This window comes from Mirounga leonina, unplaced genomic scaffold, assembly GCF_011800145.1.
Source record: "Mirounga leonina isolate KUSES-001 unplaced genomic scaffold, KU_Mleo_1.0 Mir_104, whole genome shotgun sequence".
In the NCBI taxonomy this organism is placed as follows: Eukaryota; Metazoa; Chordata; class Mammalia; order Carnivora; family Phocidae; genus Mirounga; species Mirounga leonina.
The window spans coordinates 14817865-14835481 of record NW_023270231.1 but is presented as its reverse complement, the minus strand read 5'-3'; the positions used below and the strand labels follow the sequence as shown (position 1 = coordinate 14835481).

The window sequence follows — 17617 nt, the reverse complement described above, 5'->3', positions numbered from 1 at the left end:
GCGAGGAGGTGAGGTGAGGACCCCAGGACCGAGTCCCAGGGAAGAGGAAGAGCTCCCTAGCAGGTGGGGACACAGGGAATTGCCCTCTGGACGGAGAGAATGCATGCATCCTCTTATGAGTGTCTGCAAGGACACCCACGCCCCCTGACCAGCAATTCCTTCCAAGTGGCGGGGTTATCACTGCGCCTCATCTTCTCCCTGCACTTGTCTGTGGTACAACTTTTCCACGGTGAGCATGGATGATTTTGCCGTTAGGAAGAGGCGTAAGAAAATGATCTTACCGCACAGATGGATAGCAGTGCTCTTTATTTATTTATGCTCTTCTTTGTTTCAAAAAGGATTTGAAGCTGCTTACAATTATGTTAACAATACAGCAGGCTAAAATACCTTGTCACTAAGTAAGAAATATGAGGGGAAGCAAAACACGGCTGGAAGAGTCTGACGAGAAAGGCGGGAGGCTTCCCTTCACTCAAGAGGGGGCGGCCCTGTCGTGTTCCTCGTCATGTCCAGTCTTGCCATTTAATTCAAATATGGACATTTGTCTTCTCAACTGCATTGAAAAATCTTTCACAGTGATTTCCTCTGTCTTTTATGACTCTCTCTCCCTGAAAATATATCCTGTTATTTTTCCGTTATGCCTATTTGTGGTTTTAAAAATCCACATCGTCCCTTCCCCACCGGGATCCACCGCAGCACAGGGACGTACTCAGAGCCCCTGCACGGTTGGTCTTCGAGTGTCTGTGAGCAAGTGGCTTCGTTGGGACAGAGGGCGACTCACACCCTCAGCCCGGGCTCAGGACACGGTTGCCAATTTGATTTCTGGGACTTATTATCCCAAGTGGTGGCAGAGAGTAGATACTGATTCAAAAGGGTTTAAATAAATAAGTGGATGCACAATCCAGAAAGGGCTATAGACTGAGGAGAAGGGCTTGCACAGCCACTGAAGCAGACTCATGAAAAAACACTGGTTCTCTTGCAGACTGGGCCTCAGGGAGTCACGGAGGGACGGCGATGGGCTGTGGATTCAGCAAGCACAGGCTCCCAGCAGGCTCCATCGCATCACGTGACGGGGGAGCGACCTTGGGCAAATCACAGAAACAAGACCTTTTGTGAGGACGGCTGAGGGGAATGGATCTGTGTGTACGTTTGTGTATGCATACGTGTGTACGTGTACACACATACTTACACATGTGTATGTGTAAGTGTGTATATTCACATGCGTGTGTATGCATGTGTGTACATTGTGTGCATGTGCATATATATAGGTGAGTGCATGCATGTGCCTGCAGATGCACACATACATGTGAATGCATGTGTATGCATGTGTATGCATGTGCACACATGTATATGTATGTATATGTGTCAGTGTACATGCATACCCGTATATGCCATACACATAGTGTATATACGTGCGTGCACATACATGTGTGCACTGTGTGTATGCATACGTGTGTACATACAGGTATATATGCATATTGTGTATGTATGCACGTATATATGTATATGTATTTACATATGGACGTGGCTCATGCTCTGGCACTTAGTAGTTGCTCGGTAAATGAAAATTCCCTCTTGTAACACTGTCCTTCTATTCCATTTGTGCAGCAGGGAGCAACCTGAGATAAGAATATAGAGAGCATTTCTAAAGCTCCCCCATAACACTCCATACAGCCATCTCCGGCTTTTTCATCCTCACTGGTTTAACACTACCCCAATCACCAGCAACAGTAAGTTTCACTTTTAAATCACTTACAGTATATTCCAGTTACTGGGGCTGCAGAACAAATTCCCTCAAAATATAGTGGCATACAACAACCATTTAATTTGCTCACGGATTTTGTAGATGGAGAATTCAGAGAGTGTGAGCAGGGTGGCTGGTCTCTGCTCCATGATGTCTGAGGTCTCAGCTGGGGGCCGTGAAGGTGGGGGCTGGAGTCATCTGCAAGCTCCTTTCCTCACATGTCACTGGGGGATGCTGGTTGTTGGCTGAGAACCGAGCTGGGGCTGTCAGCTGGAGCACCTGCGTGTGGCCTCTTGGCTCCCACATGATATGGTGGCTGGCTCCGAGGGAAGTGTCGCGAGAGAGGGCGCCCAGTGAAAGCTGTATCACTGTTTATGAATTAGCTTTGGAAATCACACAGTGCCACTTCCACCACATTCTATTGGTAAGGTGGTCACAGAGCTCTGCCAAGGTCGAAGGACACAGATGCCCTTCTTGATGGAGGAGTGTTGATATCACACTGAAAGGCGAGCATGTGGATGGGATGCATGTTGGCGTGGCCAACTTTGGAAAATACAACCTGCCCATCTGCTTAGGTGATCTCTTATTTTTCAAAAACACTGAGGGGTTAGGTATAACTATCTCTATTCTAGAAAAAGACAGACTGAGATTCAGAGATACAATGTAACTTCCCTCGGGCACTTTATTTAACCTCTCTGAACCTCAGTTACTCCATCTATAAAATGGGTAGAAAAATCTCTACCTGAATAGGTTATTATGGGCCAGCAGTGCTTATTACGTTAGGGTGTTGAAAGTTTGGAGTTGGAAAGGTATTTGTGATTTCTAACAGCCTGTGTTAATGCAGAGCACTAATCTTTATTGTTGTAGCATTGTTATTTCCTTGCCCTTCACCTATCGCCCCACAGCCAGCTAGGGACCTGAGTTTTTCTCCACATCCCCTTGAGAACAGAGCTTGTCCCAGCATTTAGGAGGGGGGCTCACTTTTGTGCAGAAGAGCTTACAGTCCCCATTCCTTGCCTGTTTCTATCTTCCGAGAGGAAAAGTACCTTGTGAAGAATGCTAATGTTTGCTTATAAATTCTAAATGTGTAATCCTTAATCACTCATTCAGTCAATTATGAACAAGTAGCCCTTTGGTCCTACTTAAAAATGCTTCTGTTTCGCACACAGTGTCTCTCTCCCCCAGGGGAGCAGGAGGAAAGACTGGCATTTTTGCATTAGTTCATGGTTCCCAGAAGGACTCTCTGGCTCCTGGATGGGCCAAGGACCATCTTGGAAAACCATTTCTCTGGGGACTCATTCCAGGCCCTGTGTCCCTCATTGTCGATCTACCTGCGAGGTCTAAGGCCTTAAGAGACCCCCTTGCTGCTCACTTGCCATATTGAGAGGAACAAATCTCTGCCCATGACCCCAAACTACTTCGACAGTCTCTGGGAGGCCGCTTGGCGAAGCAGGCTGTCCCTGGACCTGGCTGGCTGGAGCAGCTGTGGAGGCCTCCCTGCTTTTAGCTTCTCCTTGGCTGGGCTTTAAAAGGTGGGTTTCTCTTCCTCTGCCTCAAATCTCTGTTATCCCTAACACTCATCATTACCCTCAGCAAAATTAGTTTAAAAAAATCCCAATAACGTAGTTGAGAAAATTGAGGCTCAGAGAGGTGCCGTGACCTGCCCAGGGTCATACAGCATGTAAGTGCCAAAGGCTCAGGAGGGTTTGGATGCTCCTGTGGGAATATGCCAGCCCCCTAGTAACTGATAAGCCCAACCCCTTGGAGCTCTAACTCCTCCTCCCTCCCTCGTGTCAACAAAAGGAAAATCATTTCCTATTCCTGGCTTCTCTGCCAGCCCAGAGACTGAGTGATGAAGAAATGTCTCTAATTGTACCAGGATGGTCTTTCCCGGCTTCTCAGTTTTGCTCAGTCTTTTGTTGTTCAAAATCTGTTTCCTACAGACCCTGGAAATTGCAGGTGTGGGGGCCTGGGGAATAGCTGCCCTTGTCTCCTGGGCTTGGAATCGACTTTCTGGAGTTTGTGTCCCGGGGCTGTGTGCTCAGACTTGACCATGTTTGGGCATGGAGGCTTGTCCCAGATGGGGACCAAAGGCCGCTTTCCCAGAGATGGGCTGGGAGCCCAAGCTTCCTGCTGCAGCTCAGGCAGCCTCTTTTGGGGTGGGGGCTGGGGGCCAGGCCAAAAGTCTCTGCCTGCTGAAGACTCCGGGGCACCAGAAACTGTGAGTACTGCGTCCAGAGCACTTGGGCAGTGGTTTCTCCAAAGCCTGGAGCTAGAGGGGAGATCTTGGAGGAGGGAAGCTGGCAGCGGGAACTCGCTTCCTAGGGAAGCCCATCACGATTCTGGGCTCCAGAGGGGCTCAGCCAAGACTAGACCTGCTGATGTTTGGGCCCGCGGTCTGGTAGCCTGCTCCATGGCTGGGTCACTCGAGTAGCTCAGTGTCCTCGCACTCAGGTCCCAGCTTCCAGAGCAGCCAGAGGGCAGCAGGCTGGACAGCAGGACCCAGTCCTGGCCCTTGTCCCCAGGGGACGGGTGGGACAAAAATAGGCTCAGCAAGAGCACTGGGGACTATTGCTCCAAACCTTCGGGATTCCCTTTGTTAATAGTAACAGCCAATATTTACTGAGAGCTGGCGTTGGGCCAGACACAGGATCAATATGTGATATTTGGTATGTCACTTGATGTTTGTCAGAACTCTCTGAATGAAGCACATACTATTGTTCTCGTTTAACAGCCACACCGTTGCTATGTGGCGAAGTCAGGATTTGATCCCAGATCTGCTGACCTCAGAATCCTCCCTGCCCCACACTCTATCAAACCCTTGAACACTGTACTCTGTGCTCTGTCCTTCTAAGGAAAAGAATGTCAACCCAAATGCCAGGTCCTATCTTCTTTCACCTTTCTCCATCTTCCCTAAATCCACCCCAGATGTTGAGTGACTTTTCTAAACGGAAGATAAGAGCCAAAAAGTTCAGAGATACTCAGCAACTCTCAAAATCGGGAAGTTCTTCTTGGAGTCTAACTGAAATCCCTCCTATTAGAGCTACAGTCCCTTTCTTCCTGTCCAGGCCTCAGGGGACATCAGCAGTGCGTACCCTTCCTCCTGCCTGAAGGCTCTCACTGTGGTTGTTAAATCCTGTATCCATACCCATATCCTCACCCCATTCTTTTATCCTGTGAGGTTTTAGGAGCATTGATCATGACTCTGCAAAGCCACTCACTCGGTGTAGGCAACTATGTCCCCAGAGCATTACAGACAGGTGGGGTCTGAGCAAGCGGCAGGGTTCAGACTTCTCTGTGACAGGGGAACCTTTCCTCTCCTCCCCTCTCCTCTCCTCCTGCCTTCCCAGCATCTAGTGTGCCCGGGGCTGGGAGGACTGAGGGGCCTGAAAGGTAGGGCACGTGCCAAGGGCAGCCCTCGGGTGCACCCCATGCTCCAGGAAAGAACTCAGCCCACCTAGCTGGATGGGGGCTCCACTGCCCCTTCTCTGCTTGCTGCCCCCAGCCCAGCCAGCCTAGCCTGAGGATTGTTTGTTAACTGGGAAATGCTCCAGGTTTTTCTGAGACGAGTGTCCTAGGAGAAAGTGCTCAGATGTCCCACCCTTACTGCCCACTGTGTTCATTTATCTCCTGTATTCCTTTTCTATTGTTGCTGTAACAAATCACCACAAACTTGGGAGTCCCAGATAACAGAAATCTCCTCTCATGTAGTTCTGGAAGCCAGCGAGGTGTCGGTAGGGCTGAAATCAAGGTGTCGGCAGGGCTCACTCTACGCAGAGGCTGAGAGGACAATCCACTGTTCCTTGTCTCCTCTGGCTTCTGGTGGCGGCTCATACTTCCTGGCATGTGGCTACCTCGCTCCAGTCTCTCCTCCCTGGTCATATCACCTTCTCCTCTTCTGTGTCTCATCATCTCCCTTTGCCTCATTCTTGTAAGGACCCTTGTGATCACATTTAGGGTCTACATGGATAATCCAGGATAATCTCCCCATCTCAGGATCCTTAAATTAAGGTCTTTGCCATGTAAAGTACCACTCACAGATTCCAGGGCTGAGACCTCTTGGGGGCCAGTACTGAACCTATCACATACTGTGTGGCCTTGGACAAGTCACGCTACCTCTCTGAACCACACATCCTTCAACTGTAGAATGGGGATGATAACACTTGCCTCTCAGAGTTGATGGGAGGTTTACACGGGGTCAAAGTTGCAAAGCTCCATAGCAAACTAGAGGTAACGTTGATCACTGAGCACCCTCCCCTCTTACCTGTCCCCCCTTCTGTGGGTTACTCGTCGCCTGTGCTGATCTCCTGTCTGTTCACCTCTGTGGCTCTAGAAATGACCACAGCTTGCAGTGGACATGGGGAAGAAGCTGGTGATGGCCCAGAAGCGGGGAGAGACCCGGGCCCTTTGCCTGGGTGTGGCCATGGTGCTGTGCGCCGTCATCGCCTACTATATCCTGGGCACGACCATGCTGCCCCTCTACCAGAAAAGGTACGGAACTCTCCCCGCCTGCCCTCATCCTCCAGCCACTCTCCTACGGGTCTGGTCTACCAGGAACCCCAGCCTTCTTCCTACCCCTCCCCTTGACTTCACACCAGGCAGGAAGGGCTGGACATCATTCTGAGGGTGAAGGGTTCGAGTGCCTGACTGGACGCCGCTCACCTGGGTTTCTGGGGCTTGGGGGTAGCAGACGTAGGAGGCCCTTCTCACAAGAAGCAGCAAAGGCTCAGAGCAAATGCCCCAGTGTGAGTTTGATCCCAGGAGAAATTGGAGGCTATAGATTTTCATAGCTTGTCTGCACAGTTGGACTTCCCCTCTGAAACCTCGTGGCCAGGTGGGCGTCTAGCCTCCTGTTGAATATCTCAAGGGACGGGGAGCTCAGGACCTCATTGTGTATACCATTTCATTTGGGGGCTTTTCTGAGAAGTAGGAAATGTCTACACTGAGTCAACACTGCTCCCGTAGAGCTCTTTTCTGGAATCTCAGAGAATGTTTCTTGCTCCCTGACAGTCAACCACTTGAGCTTTTGAAGGGAAAGCTGTGACGTTCCTGATCCATTCTTTATTTGGAGCAAATGTGCTCAGTTCTCTCAACCTGTTTTTTGAGAAGTCTCCGACCCTCGCCTCGGGGCTTGTTCCAGCTGCTGACAGCCCCTCCATCTGCCACTGTGTGTCCTGCCTGATAGATGCGAGATGAGTCACAATTGATTTGCTGATGTGTTGATGAGCCTGTTAGCCTCTCCTGGGCCTGCTTCTTCCTCACTTTTTATAACCCTGGAGTGATTCCAGGTTGGAATCTTACCCAAGGGAGGCTCTGTTCAGAGCTGCTGTATGCCTGTGACCCGTTATCTGCTGGTTACGCACCATCCCCACCCACTTCCCTACCCTGGCACAAATCAAGCCCCTTCTGCATCTATTCTTTTTTGGGGAAAAGACACAGATTCTGAAGCTCATCAGACCTGCTCTCAGGTCCTGTGTGCCTTCAGAAAAGTCACTTGAGCTCTCTGAGCTTTTCCTCCCACCCCCTGCAAGGTGAGGATGGTATGGATAAGGGGTCTCAGGGTCGGGCTATTTAGCAGAACCAAGGCAGGGAGCTTTTAAGAACATATCAGGGCCTGAGCATCGCCCACCTTAGAAATTCTGATTCAACCCTTCTGGGGTGTGGCTTGGACATGGGAACCTTTTCAAAAGTTCCCCAGGGTTTTGGGTCAGCAGCCAGTGTGAGAACCATTTACGTAGATGATGTCTAAGAGGCTAATAAGCATTGATATTCTGATTCTATGGTTCTTTTCTTGGGTCCAGCGGCTCTGGGGTCATACTCCTTCAGTGCTGGATGCTTATGGCAAGATGAGGATCCCAGCCCTAGGTCTCTAAAGGGGTTGAAACCTGGTGCTCTGTGCCGCCCAGGTTCTGAGATATGTATGTGTGTGCATGGTCTCCCCAGCGTGTGGACCCAGAAATCCATGTGCCATCTGATTGAGACCAACATCAGGGAGCAGCAAGAACTGGAGGGCAAGAAGGTACCCCAGTACCCGTGCCTGTGGGTCAACGTGTCAGCTGTGGGCCGGTGGGCTGTGCTGTACCACACAGAGGACACTCGGGACCAGAACCAGCAGGTACTGACTGGGGGTGGGGGGGATGGGCACGTGTCCCCTTGGCCCTGGCAGGTGTGTGGGCCTCTTCCCAACTGAATCCCCATCCCTGCTCTGGGGAGTGGAGGCTGAGAAAACCGAACCTACTTGACAAGGGTCCACAGCTGGTATGAGGTCCAGCCAGACTCAGCAGCTCTGGGTTGGAGTCAGAGAGACCTGGGTTTGAATCCCCACCGTGCCACTAAGTGTTGTATGACCCGGATGCCACCTTTGCCGAAGTGCTCTGATGGACTCAGAGGCTGTGTGGTGTGCTGGGCTCCATGTCAGGTGGATGGCAGGCACTTCTATAGGGTGAGTCAAATGAGAGGCCAGACCCAGAGCTGACCCCACGGAGAAGAATCCCTTAGACTGGCCCCCCCTCAGTGAAACCAGAGGCCTGGGGCTGAAGCAATCTCTGGAGGCCAGTGCTTGGGAGATTTTCCCATCACTACCTCTCCACACCGCCCCCCCAGACCCCCATCCTGTCCTTTCTTCCAGAAATACAAGTTGGCCGTATCCATTCCCTCATTTACTTATTCATCCAGTAGTCACTGAGCACGTCCTGTGTGAGGAGCTCTGGACTCAGGAGGAGAGAGCTCATGTGAGAAATAATATCTAGTGGGGAGGGATCAGTGCCACAGAGAGGAACAGACAAAATCATGCGGTTAAAGGCGGGAGTGACTTTTTCCAGCCAACAGCCAGGTGAGGGTGTCCGAAAAGCGTTTGGGTCAGGCTTTGTTAGATACCCGGAAACACGAGGGCTGCCTGCCTGGTGAGGGGAGGGCAGAGACCCGGGCGCGGCGGGAGGAAGGGCCTAGAAGAGACGGGACTGGGAGGGGTGCTTCCGTCACCAACACAGGGTGCAGTGGGGTGCAGGGAGGCTGCACAGGTGGGCTCCACACGACCCAATTATGGAAGCAGAAAGCTTTTGGTCTGTGGTAGGTTTTTGTTTGTTTTTCTGAGAGAAGCAAAACCTTAACGAAGAATGCTACAAGTTATGGATAATAATTCACTCCCATATTTAAAAAAAAGATTGTAGCAAACACTTTACAGATTTTTTTTTGCTCAAACAATAGTCTTTAAGGATGTCTGAGTGAGACAGCAGACACAATGCAGTAGGCCAGGAGAAGTATGTGTTGAATCCCAGGGCAAAACACAGCCCAGCACCGTGAGGGAAGCAGGTGGAGGAAGCCGTCCCACAAAGCATGGAGTTAGGCGTTCCTGTTCAATCGGAATTTTTTTTAAAGCTTTGAAAGTCCAGCATGAGGAAGGGAATTGGGGGAAGAGTTAAGCTTATCTACAACCACCGTTTTACCAAAAGCCACACTGGTTCAACCTCATGAGAAGTGGGGGTGATCTGCCTGAGCAGCAAGCGTAGGAAGAGCGAACGCCAAGGCAGTCAGCACTCTCTGATCCCACCAGGACGGGTCTCTCACCAACCTGGGCTCGGAACACTCGAAGTTCCTTTGCGATTCCATCAGAAGGCCAGAGCTTTATCTGGAACAAGTTCACTCCGAAGAACGCTCATGGTGCTGATTGTAGCAGGGAGTCAAGTCATAAGTGGCTCCTAACTGATCCACCATTTCCCACAGCATTTCCCCCAGGGGAAGGTTCTACTGGATCCCAGGAATTTAAATTCAAGGAGACCATAAAGAACCGTAAAGAAGGGAAGTGCTAATGATATTCTGGCAACGTACAAGCTGTGTTCCCGTCATCTCTGCAAGGACTACCGAATTATGGAATTAAAATGTGACTGGGCAAGCTAGCCCTGCTCAACTCTGGCCATGCACTGGAACCATCTGGGGACTGAACAAAACTGGGTTTCTACACCATCTCTGGACTTTCCAGGGGAGTCTGAGGTTTAGAATTACTTCTGTGAGCAACCAGTGTTTAAAGGGTCTGTGGGCCTGGTGCATGATCAGAGTGGTACAGAGGAGTGTGAAGTTCCCAGGCGGAGGGCTGGAGCCATGGCCAACAGCCAGGATGGAGACTGGGCCTGCAGTAGGGATGGTTGCCGATGGTCAGTTTGGTAGCTGATGGGATGGGAAGGGCAAGGTGCCGCGGGTGCACATTGGGATTACTGACGGTGTTGGGGGGGGTCACAGAGAAGTGGGTTTGGACAGTGCAAGGGGGCCAGACCTGTTCTGTCAACACTAGCATGACTCAGCCCCACCAGATGGGGGTAGAGCCCCCAAATCCCCCTGAATCAGCTCCTACCAGGTCTCCTGCTTCTTCTTTGGCATTTGATGGCTGCTGATTTCTCCCGAGGAGCAAGAAGTAAATTTCCAAAGTCAAGCCGAAGCGATCACTGGTGTGAGAGGGACCGGGAGCGGGCTGGCTTGCAAGCTGCCTGCCTGACCCTGAGGTTGCTAGCATCTCCCTACTGCACTGCACCCCGGGTCAGCTTCTGCAGCGCACCTTCCAGTCCCGTCTCCATGACAAGTCATCCGGGTAGCTACCCTCACAGACCTAATTTATAAGACTCAGAGAGGTGGTGGCACCCACCAAAGTCACACAACTTGGACCTGGTGGCTGAGTCCAGGTCTCTCTGGCTCCACAGCCACACCTTTGCTCAAAGGGGTCGGTTACCCAAGGTCATAGTCAGAGGCACTGGGGAGATAGGCGAGGTCCTCTCCGCGCGGAATTCTGAATTCAGCTGCTCCTGGGACCCTGCAGTGCCCAACAACTTTGAATGTCAGATTCCTTGGAGGCAGCTCTCCCCAGCCTTGGCTGCTCCCTGGCTGGCTGGGAACCGGCTCTGGACACAGCTCCCCCATCCCCAGGCTGTCAGGACCGTGATGCAACCATCTTCTTTACTGCTGGATGAGTACTGTCAGGGCAGGCCTCCTGGGGACAGGGTCTCTTTCAAATCCAGGGAGTAACCGAGGCCTGGGGAGAAGCCGGCTCAACACTCCACATTTTGATCTCGGACATGACTGTCCCAGGCCAGTGGTCTCAAACTACTATGCATGAAGGAGTCACTTGTTTGCTGGGTCCACCCTCAACAATTCAGAGTGAGTAGGAACCCGTGCTCTGGCCAGCCCTCCAGCTAGTCTGCTGCAGGTGCTGTGGGGGACCCACCTTGTAGAACCTTCCAGAGCCTCACATAAAAACCTTCAGACCTCCCGGCACAGAACAGAGATAAAACCAGGGTCTCCCCACTGTGCAGAGTTTTCCTCTGCAGAGCTTTCTAACTGGACTTCACCTGACCAACCCAGAGGCTCCCAATAACAACAATCGGTGTGCGAATTAAGTGTGTTCTATGCTTTACCTGTGTAAGTTCTTTCAAACGTGTTCTCTCCTTCCTTTGAATCCCAGTGTCACATACTGGCTTGCCAATATCTTTTGTTTCACTCACACAGAGCTAGACCTCAAAGGGTTTGCAATTCACATTTTTGCCAATATTTTAAAATTGTGGGAGTTCACCTTAAAATTTGGCTTTCTGGCTTTTCTTGAAATGTCGGAGGCCTGGCTACAGTAGGTCTCCTGGATTGCATGGCATCCATCGTCTAGATGGAGTGAAGATTGCCAGTCTGGATGCTTCTGGCTCTCTCCATTTCACCAGGCCCGCCCAGTCCCTGACTGTCCTCCATGGCACAAGGCGAGTGTCAGCTGGCTCTTACCATCTTCTTCCTTCACCCACTTTACCTGTGGACATTATGTGCACACGCCCTGTGGGAAACTGAGGGTATGACCTCTGCCCCGAATCCGAATATGGAGCCCACTTGGTCTGTGTCACCCATTGGTTAGTTAAGTTTGAAGTCCATCTTTAATAACATCCTTTGAAAGACATACTGCTCTTAACCCCTTCAAGAGAGAAGACAGCAAGGCTGAGAAAGGTAAGTAAGCAATTTGCCCAAGGTTCTATAGCCAGAACTCCAGCTGGGCCCCTGCCTCCGGGTGAGCAGCTCCTGGGCCACCCGCCTCACACGTGACACTGTGAAGGAACCCTCTAGAACCAGGTAGTGCACAGCCTGCCAAGCTTTCAACAGACCTCACTCCCACCTGGAAGCCCAACTCCAAAGCCAACACTTTTCTTTACTTCATGCCGGCCCCTCATTTCTCCCAGAGAAACCAGGATTTCCAACTTCATGGGTGCTCTTGCCTTCCCCCCGCAGTGCTCCTACATCCCAGGCAGCCTGGAGAACTACCAAGCGGCCCGGGCTGATGTGGAGAACGTCAGGGCCACATTCCACAAGAAACCGATTTTCTACTGCTTCTCAACAAGTCGGGAGAATGAGACCAGTGTCCTGTACCAGCGCCTCTATGGGCCCCAGACCCTCCTCTTCTCTCTCTTCTGGCCCACCTTCCTGCTGACCGGAGGTCTCCTCATTATCGCCATGGTGAAGATCAACCAGTCCCTTTCCATCCTGGCGGCTCAGAAGTAGACCTATCCTTGCCACAGAGATGCGGGGGCCGCAGGGGACTGGGTGGGCCGCCAGCTGGCTCCCTACTTGGGTACCCCTGCCCCCTCCCCCTGCCTTCTCACTGTTCTGCTCCGTCCCATAACAACCTCTGCTACCTGCATGGGCTTTGGGAAGTCCCTTTGTCATGTCATTCCTGACTAAGAATGTACACGGGTTCCCTGGTGCTTCAGAGAGCTCAAGGCCGGCTGGTGACCGCTTCCCATTACCTGTCCCCACTCAGCTGACTGAAACCCACTTCCTGCTGCGCCCCCACCAGCCCACAGACGACAAGGATGCTCGTCTCCGTGCCGGCATTCTTGTGGTCGGCTCGAAGGCCTAGCTTTGCCATCCTTGGCAGACCTCACTTCCTTCTTTGAATTCCATAATGAAAATCACAGCAGCTCCCATGTATAGAGAACATTTAGAATTTGCTTGTAGGACACTAGGTGCTATGTACGTTTTTATTCCAATATTAACAAATATAGGTACAAACTTCCAGTTGCAAAATACTGAAGTCCTGGGGATATGAGGGACAGCATGGTGACGATGGTTAGCTGTACTGTATTGCATAGTTGAAAGTGGCTAAGAGAGTAAATCTTAAAGGTTCTCATCCCAAGAAAAGAAATTTGTAACTGTGTATGGTGGCAGATATTAACTAGGCTTACCGTGGTGATCATTTTGCAATATATATATGAATATCAAATTATTATGCTGTACACCTGAAACTAATGTAATGTTATATATCAGTATCTCAATAAAAATATATATGTGTGTATATATATATCACAAGAGGCTATAAGAAAATACACTAAAAAAAAAGAAAATACACTAAAATATATCAAAATATTAACAGTGGGATTGAGGATTGTGATGGTGGTTAATTTTAATTTTCTTTCTCATCGCTCTTTTTACCTTTGGTACTTTTCTAAATTTTCAGCAGTAGGAAGGTGTGGTTTCATTGTTCGTTTTTTTTTTTTAAACAAATATGCTTCTCTTCATTTTTTTTAAAGATTTTATTTATTTATTTGAGAGGGAGAGAGAGAGTGAGCACGAGCTGGGGTGGGGGGTAGGGGCAGAGGGAGAGGGAGAAGCAGGCTCCTCACTGAGCAGGGAGCTCGACATGGGGCTCCATCCCAGGACCCTGGGATCATAACCTGAGCCAAAGGCAGACGATTAACCGACTAAGCCACCCAGGTGCCCCTCATTGGGCTTGTTTTTAATCACAAAAGCAATGATAGATATTATTTTGGAAGGATTTGGAAGGGTGAGCCTCACGTCACCAAGCCCTGGAAGTGGGCTCAGGAGGGCTTGGGCTCCAATCAGAGGCAGGCTTTTGAGAACATAGAATTTTAAGAACCCTCTATGGAAGGAAGGGAACCATATAGATGGGGATTTATAATTTACAATGCAGGTAAGTATATGGCACTGGCCCTGCAAGGGAAGCCTGTCTCACACTTGAAAAGGTCACAAGTGGAGCATGCCATCATCTCTGCCATTACTACTCCAAGAAGTTTTCCTAGAGCAGCGGTTCTCAAAGTATGGTTCCTGGTGCAGCGAAATCAGCATTCTGTGGAGCCTTGGGAGAAATGTACATTCTCAGGCCCTGGCTCCAGCCCTTCCTAGTCAGAAACCGCAAAGGGGTGGGATGGGGTGGGGGTGGGTGGCAGACGGAGGAGGGGACAGCACTCTGTGTTTTAACAATGGCCACAGGGGCTTCTGACGTGCCCTCAATCGTGAGAACCACTGGTATAGAGAACGAGTGCCCTGTCATTGGGCTTTTCAGAACAGACAAATGACTACTTGACAGGGCAAGCCCTGAGCTGGATGTGAAGTTGGGCTGGTGTCTCCAAAGTTCCTTCAGGAGCTGTGATTCTAGCCACAGCCCCTGGGTAGGAATCTTGTCTCTGCTTCTGTCAGATTTCATCTCACTGATTCTCAGTTGTTTCATCTATAAAAAAGTGACTCCTCCTTTAGGGTAGTTGGGGGTGCCGAATAACAGTTTGGCACATGGTAGGTGGCCAGAATGCAAGTAACTGAATGCTCAGAAACTTCCAGAAGCAATGATACCAGTGATAATGTTAGCTAGCATTTATTGGTGCTTATGTATTACATGCTGGGCACTGTGCTAAGCAGTCTGCCTTGTAACAATTCAGTGAGGTACTACTGAGCCTACGTCAGAGAGGAGGAGAAGCAACACAGGACAGTGATTAACTATGTGAACTTGAATGAGGACAGCCTGGCTTCAAACACCTGACCCTGCCATTCCCTAGTTGGTAACTTTGGGCAAATAACCTCTCGGTGCCTCAATTTCCTCCTTTGCAAAATAGGAACTAACAATGTCTCCCTTTTAGGATTGTTGGCATTAAATTGGTTATTCTATAAGCTTCCTAGAATAGTAACTGCCACACGGTAAGTGCTATATGATATTATGAAAAACTGAAGCTCATCCATATAGCTGGTGAGGCGCTAAGAATCAAGCCCTGGGCTGTGTGATTCCAGAGTGGGCTGTGAACCACAGTACCTGAGCAGACTCAGCTAAAGGGCTGAGGGCCCCAGTCCTCCAAAGCCCTAGGGGCCAGGTAAGGAACCTTGTTGGGTCCCTGGAACCCAATGGTGCCCTCATACAAGTCAGGGATGTGAAGGGGGAGCATCTATAATCTGCCTGAACATCTCTCACTTCCAACCAGGGAGCCCTGATGTATCCCGATGCCCTCCGGGTTCTCACTTGGTGGGGATATCCCTTCCAAGGGGAGACAATACACCGTACCCCAGAGTTTCTCCTTTCTGGGGTCAGGGAAGTCTCAAGAGTCCTCCGAGTCTTTTAAGAAAACTTCAGTGGTGACATTGTACTATGGTAATGGTACTAATCAAAGACATTACCTTTGGGGGGAAATTAGGCAAAGGGTACAATGGGATCTCTCTGTATTATTTCTTCCAACTCCATGGGAATCTGCAAGTATCTCAAAAACGTAAGTTAATTTAAATAATAATAAGAAAAAAGTCCCCACCATAAGTCTTGCTGTGTGAGTCCCTCTGAAAGGAACTTCTTGGCATATGGTTTCCATGTACCTGCATTTGGGGCTAAAATACACAGAAACTCAGAATATCCAAACAGCCCCTGCTAGGGGAAAGGCCATGTGGCTCTAGGAAAATCGCCCAGCCCCCACTGGACCATGCATTATTGATGATGACCTTCATTGGCCTGGGACAACTGCCCTCCTCCTGTTAATAAGACTGGCTTCCATCTTCCTGCTGCTCACCGAACTCCCTGGACAGGATGAGCATGAAATAATGGGCATTTAAGCATGATAAGTTAGACACTCGGGAAAGATGTTTTTTGGAATAATGGCTGTCTAGGAGCAGGAAGCCCTCATCAGTTCTTAATAAATCACTGCTAATGAGCATCTCAGGTTTCCACAGTTTTGGCTTCTCATCTCATAGTGACTCACACCTGGAGAGATGCACCTGGCATGCTCTCCCGCATCCCTCCCCTGGAACTCGGCCCATGCTGTGGGGCTCAGAGACAGGGGATGGGGAGGGTAGAGATGAATCAGACCCAGTGCCTGCCTTCAAGGAGCTTTCTGTTCTTGCCGCTCCTCCTACCCCCTCCCCCACCATTATCAAGGGCTCCCTTCTTCACAGTGAAGAGCCTAACTTACACAAATTCGGAATAGTGCAATATAAAATATTAATAAAATCTTTTTTGTGACATTGAAATGATTCTAGCCCCACCCCATCAACAATTTATCCAAAATTTATCCTAATTTTAGAACTCCTTTCTCAAGTGAATGGATTGTAAACTGCATTCATTCTATTGCTAATTGACAACACAGGCTGGTACATAAAAATATCTCATCTTTCGGATTAGAATTGCATTTAAGGAATTTTAAGTTATATGAAATATTTGGGAATGTACTGTTTGAACAAAGTGTAGCTATCGTGTACCTCATCAGTGGCTGCCTTTTCACATGGGGGGAAAAGGGAAAGATTGAAGCAAGATCAGAAAGACAGGGAGAAATTCACCCCAATCTAGCGTAGCTGTTCTCAGAGAGGAGGCTTGAAAGGTCAAAACTGTTCAGATAATATTGAGATGCTCAGTTTCTTTCTAGATTTCCATAACTCTCCCTTCCCACTCATAGAAAGCAGATGATCCTCAGTCAACTTCCTTAAAGATTTGAGAGATGGGGAAGGGCTGGATATAGATGCAAAGCCTACAGCTTCCAGATGACCAGTGGACAAAGTTGGGGATTTATCCAAAGGCTTGCACCTCCTCCTGCAGTTGCAGCATCTTTAATCTCCCATAATCTCCATCCCCCCACACCGAGCTCCCTCTTTTCTGACATGTATAAACTAAACATAGGGGCTTGCTAAGTACATGCATCTTTAAGACATGCCTTCTCTCCCCACTTCCAGTGAGACGCTTGTGAGGGTCTGAGCCCTCCTGTGTCAGTTCTGGAGCCCCTGCTCGTTGACTCCCCTTATTCCAATACAAACTCATGTTCTCTGAAGGTCAGTGGTTCTTTAAGATCCTCTAGTGCTGGGTGCCTTGGGGGCTCCATCAGTGAAGCGGCTGACTCTGGATTTTGGCTCAGGTCGTGATCCCGGGGTCCTGGGATCGAGCCCCAGGGCTCGGCGCTCAGTAGGGAGTCTGCTTGAGGATTCTCTCTGCCTCTGCCTTTCCCCGGCGCTCATGCTCTCTCTCTCTAAAATAAATAATTTTTTTTTTTTTTTAAAGATCATCTAGTGCTTCCCCTCTTTCTAATCTGGTGCTTGGATCCTCCCTACAACAGTCCTCTTTAGTGACAATTTACACTAACATCCTTTTGATGAATAACTCATTGTACTGGGAGGCAGCCACTTCCATTGGGGATATGTTTAGCAAAGGTCTCCCTGTTCGAGAATGTGTCATCCCTAATAGTAGGAAGAGCTAACACGTGTTGAGCAATTGTCGGCCAGGCTCTGGGCTGAGCTTCTATGTGCACAGCTCATTTCGCCCTAACAATACCCTTTAGGTTATTATTCCTGTCTTCACTGTCTAAATGAGGCAACTGAGGCAGAGGGGAGGGACTTAACTTGCCGCAGATCAGAAGTTAGTCAAATGCAGAGCTGGCATTCAAACCTAGACAGCATGGCTTCAGACCATACTCTCAAAGCTCTATGATTCCTGCCCCGCAGTCTCTGCTCTGTGTCCAAAATGGAAAATGCTGAGCAGAGAGCGCAGTCAGGACTGGGAGTCTATCGGATGCTTCCATATACCTTCCCACAGAGCCCCGGCTTTCAGCTGGCTCCCTGGAACCACGCTTCTGAAGAAGAGGGGGGTTGAGGTCCAAACATATGTAT

At 49.7% G+C, this 17617-nt stretch overlaps 2 protein-coding genes across 3 annotated transcripts in view; one reads left to right on the top strand and one right to left on the bottom strand.

Moving 5' to 3' along the window:
• The window catches only part of KCNIP1 (potassium voltage-gated channel interacting protein 1), a 331798-nt gene that overhangs the window by 298944 nt on the left and 15237 nt on the right, over window positions 1-17617 (bottom strand). The gene's annotated exons all lie outside the window — the stretch shown is intronic.
• On the top strand, window positions 3860-13018 carry KCNMB1 (potassium calcium-activated channel subfamily M regulatory beta subunit 1). The gene is made up of 4 exons (XM_035014121.1): window positions 3860-3962; window positions 6075-6232; window positions 7685-7856; window positions 11990-13018. The coding sequence occupies exons 2-4, from the start codon at window positions 6099-6101 to the stop codon at window positions 12257-12259; spliced, it is 576 nt and encodes a 191-aa protein (XP_034870012.1). The 5' UTR covers window positions 3860-3962; window positions 6075-6098; the 3' UTR covers window positions 12260-13018.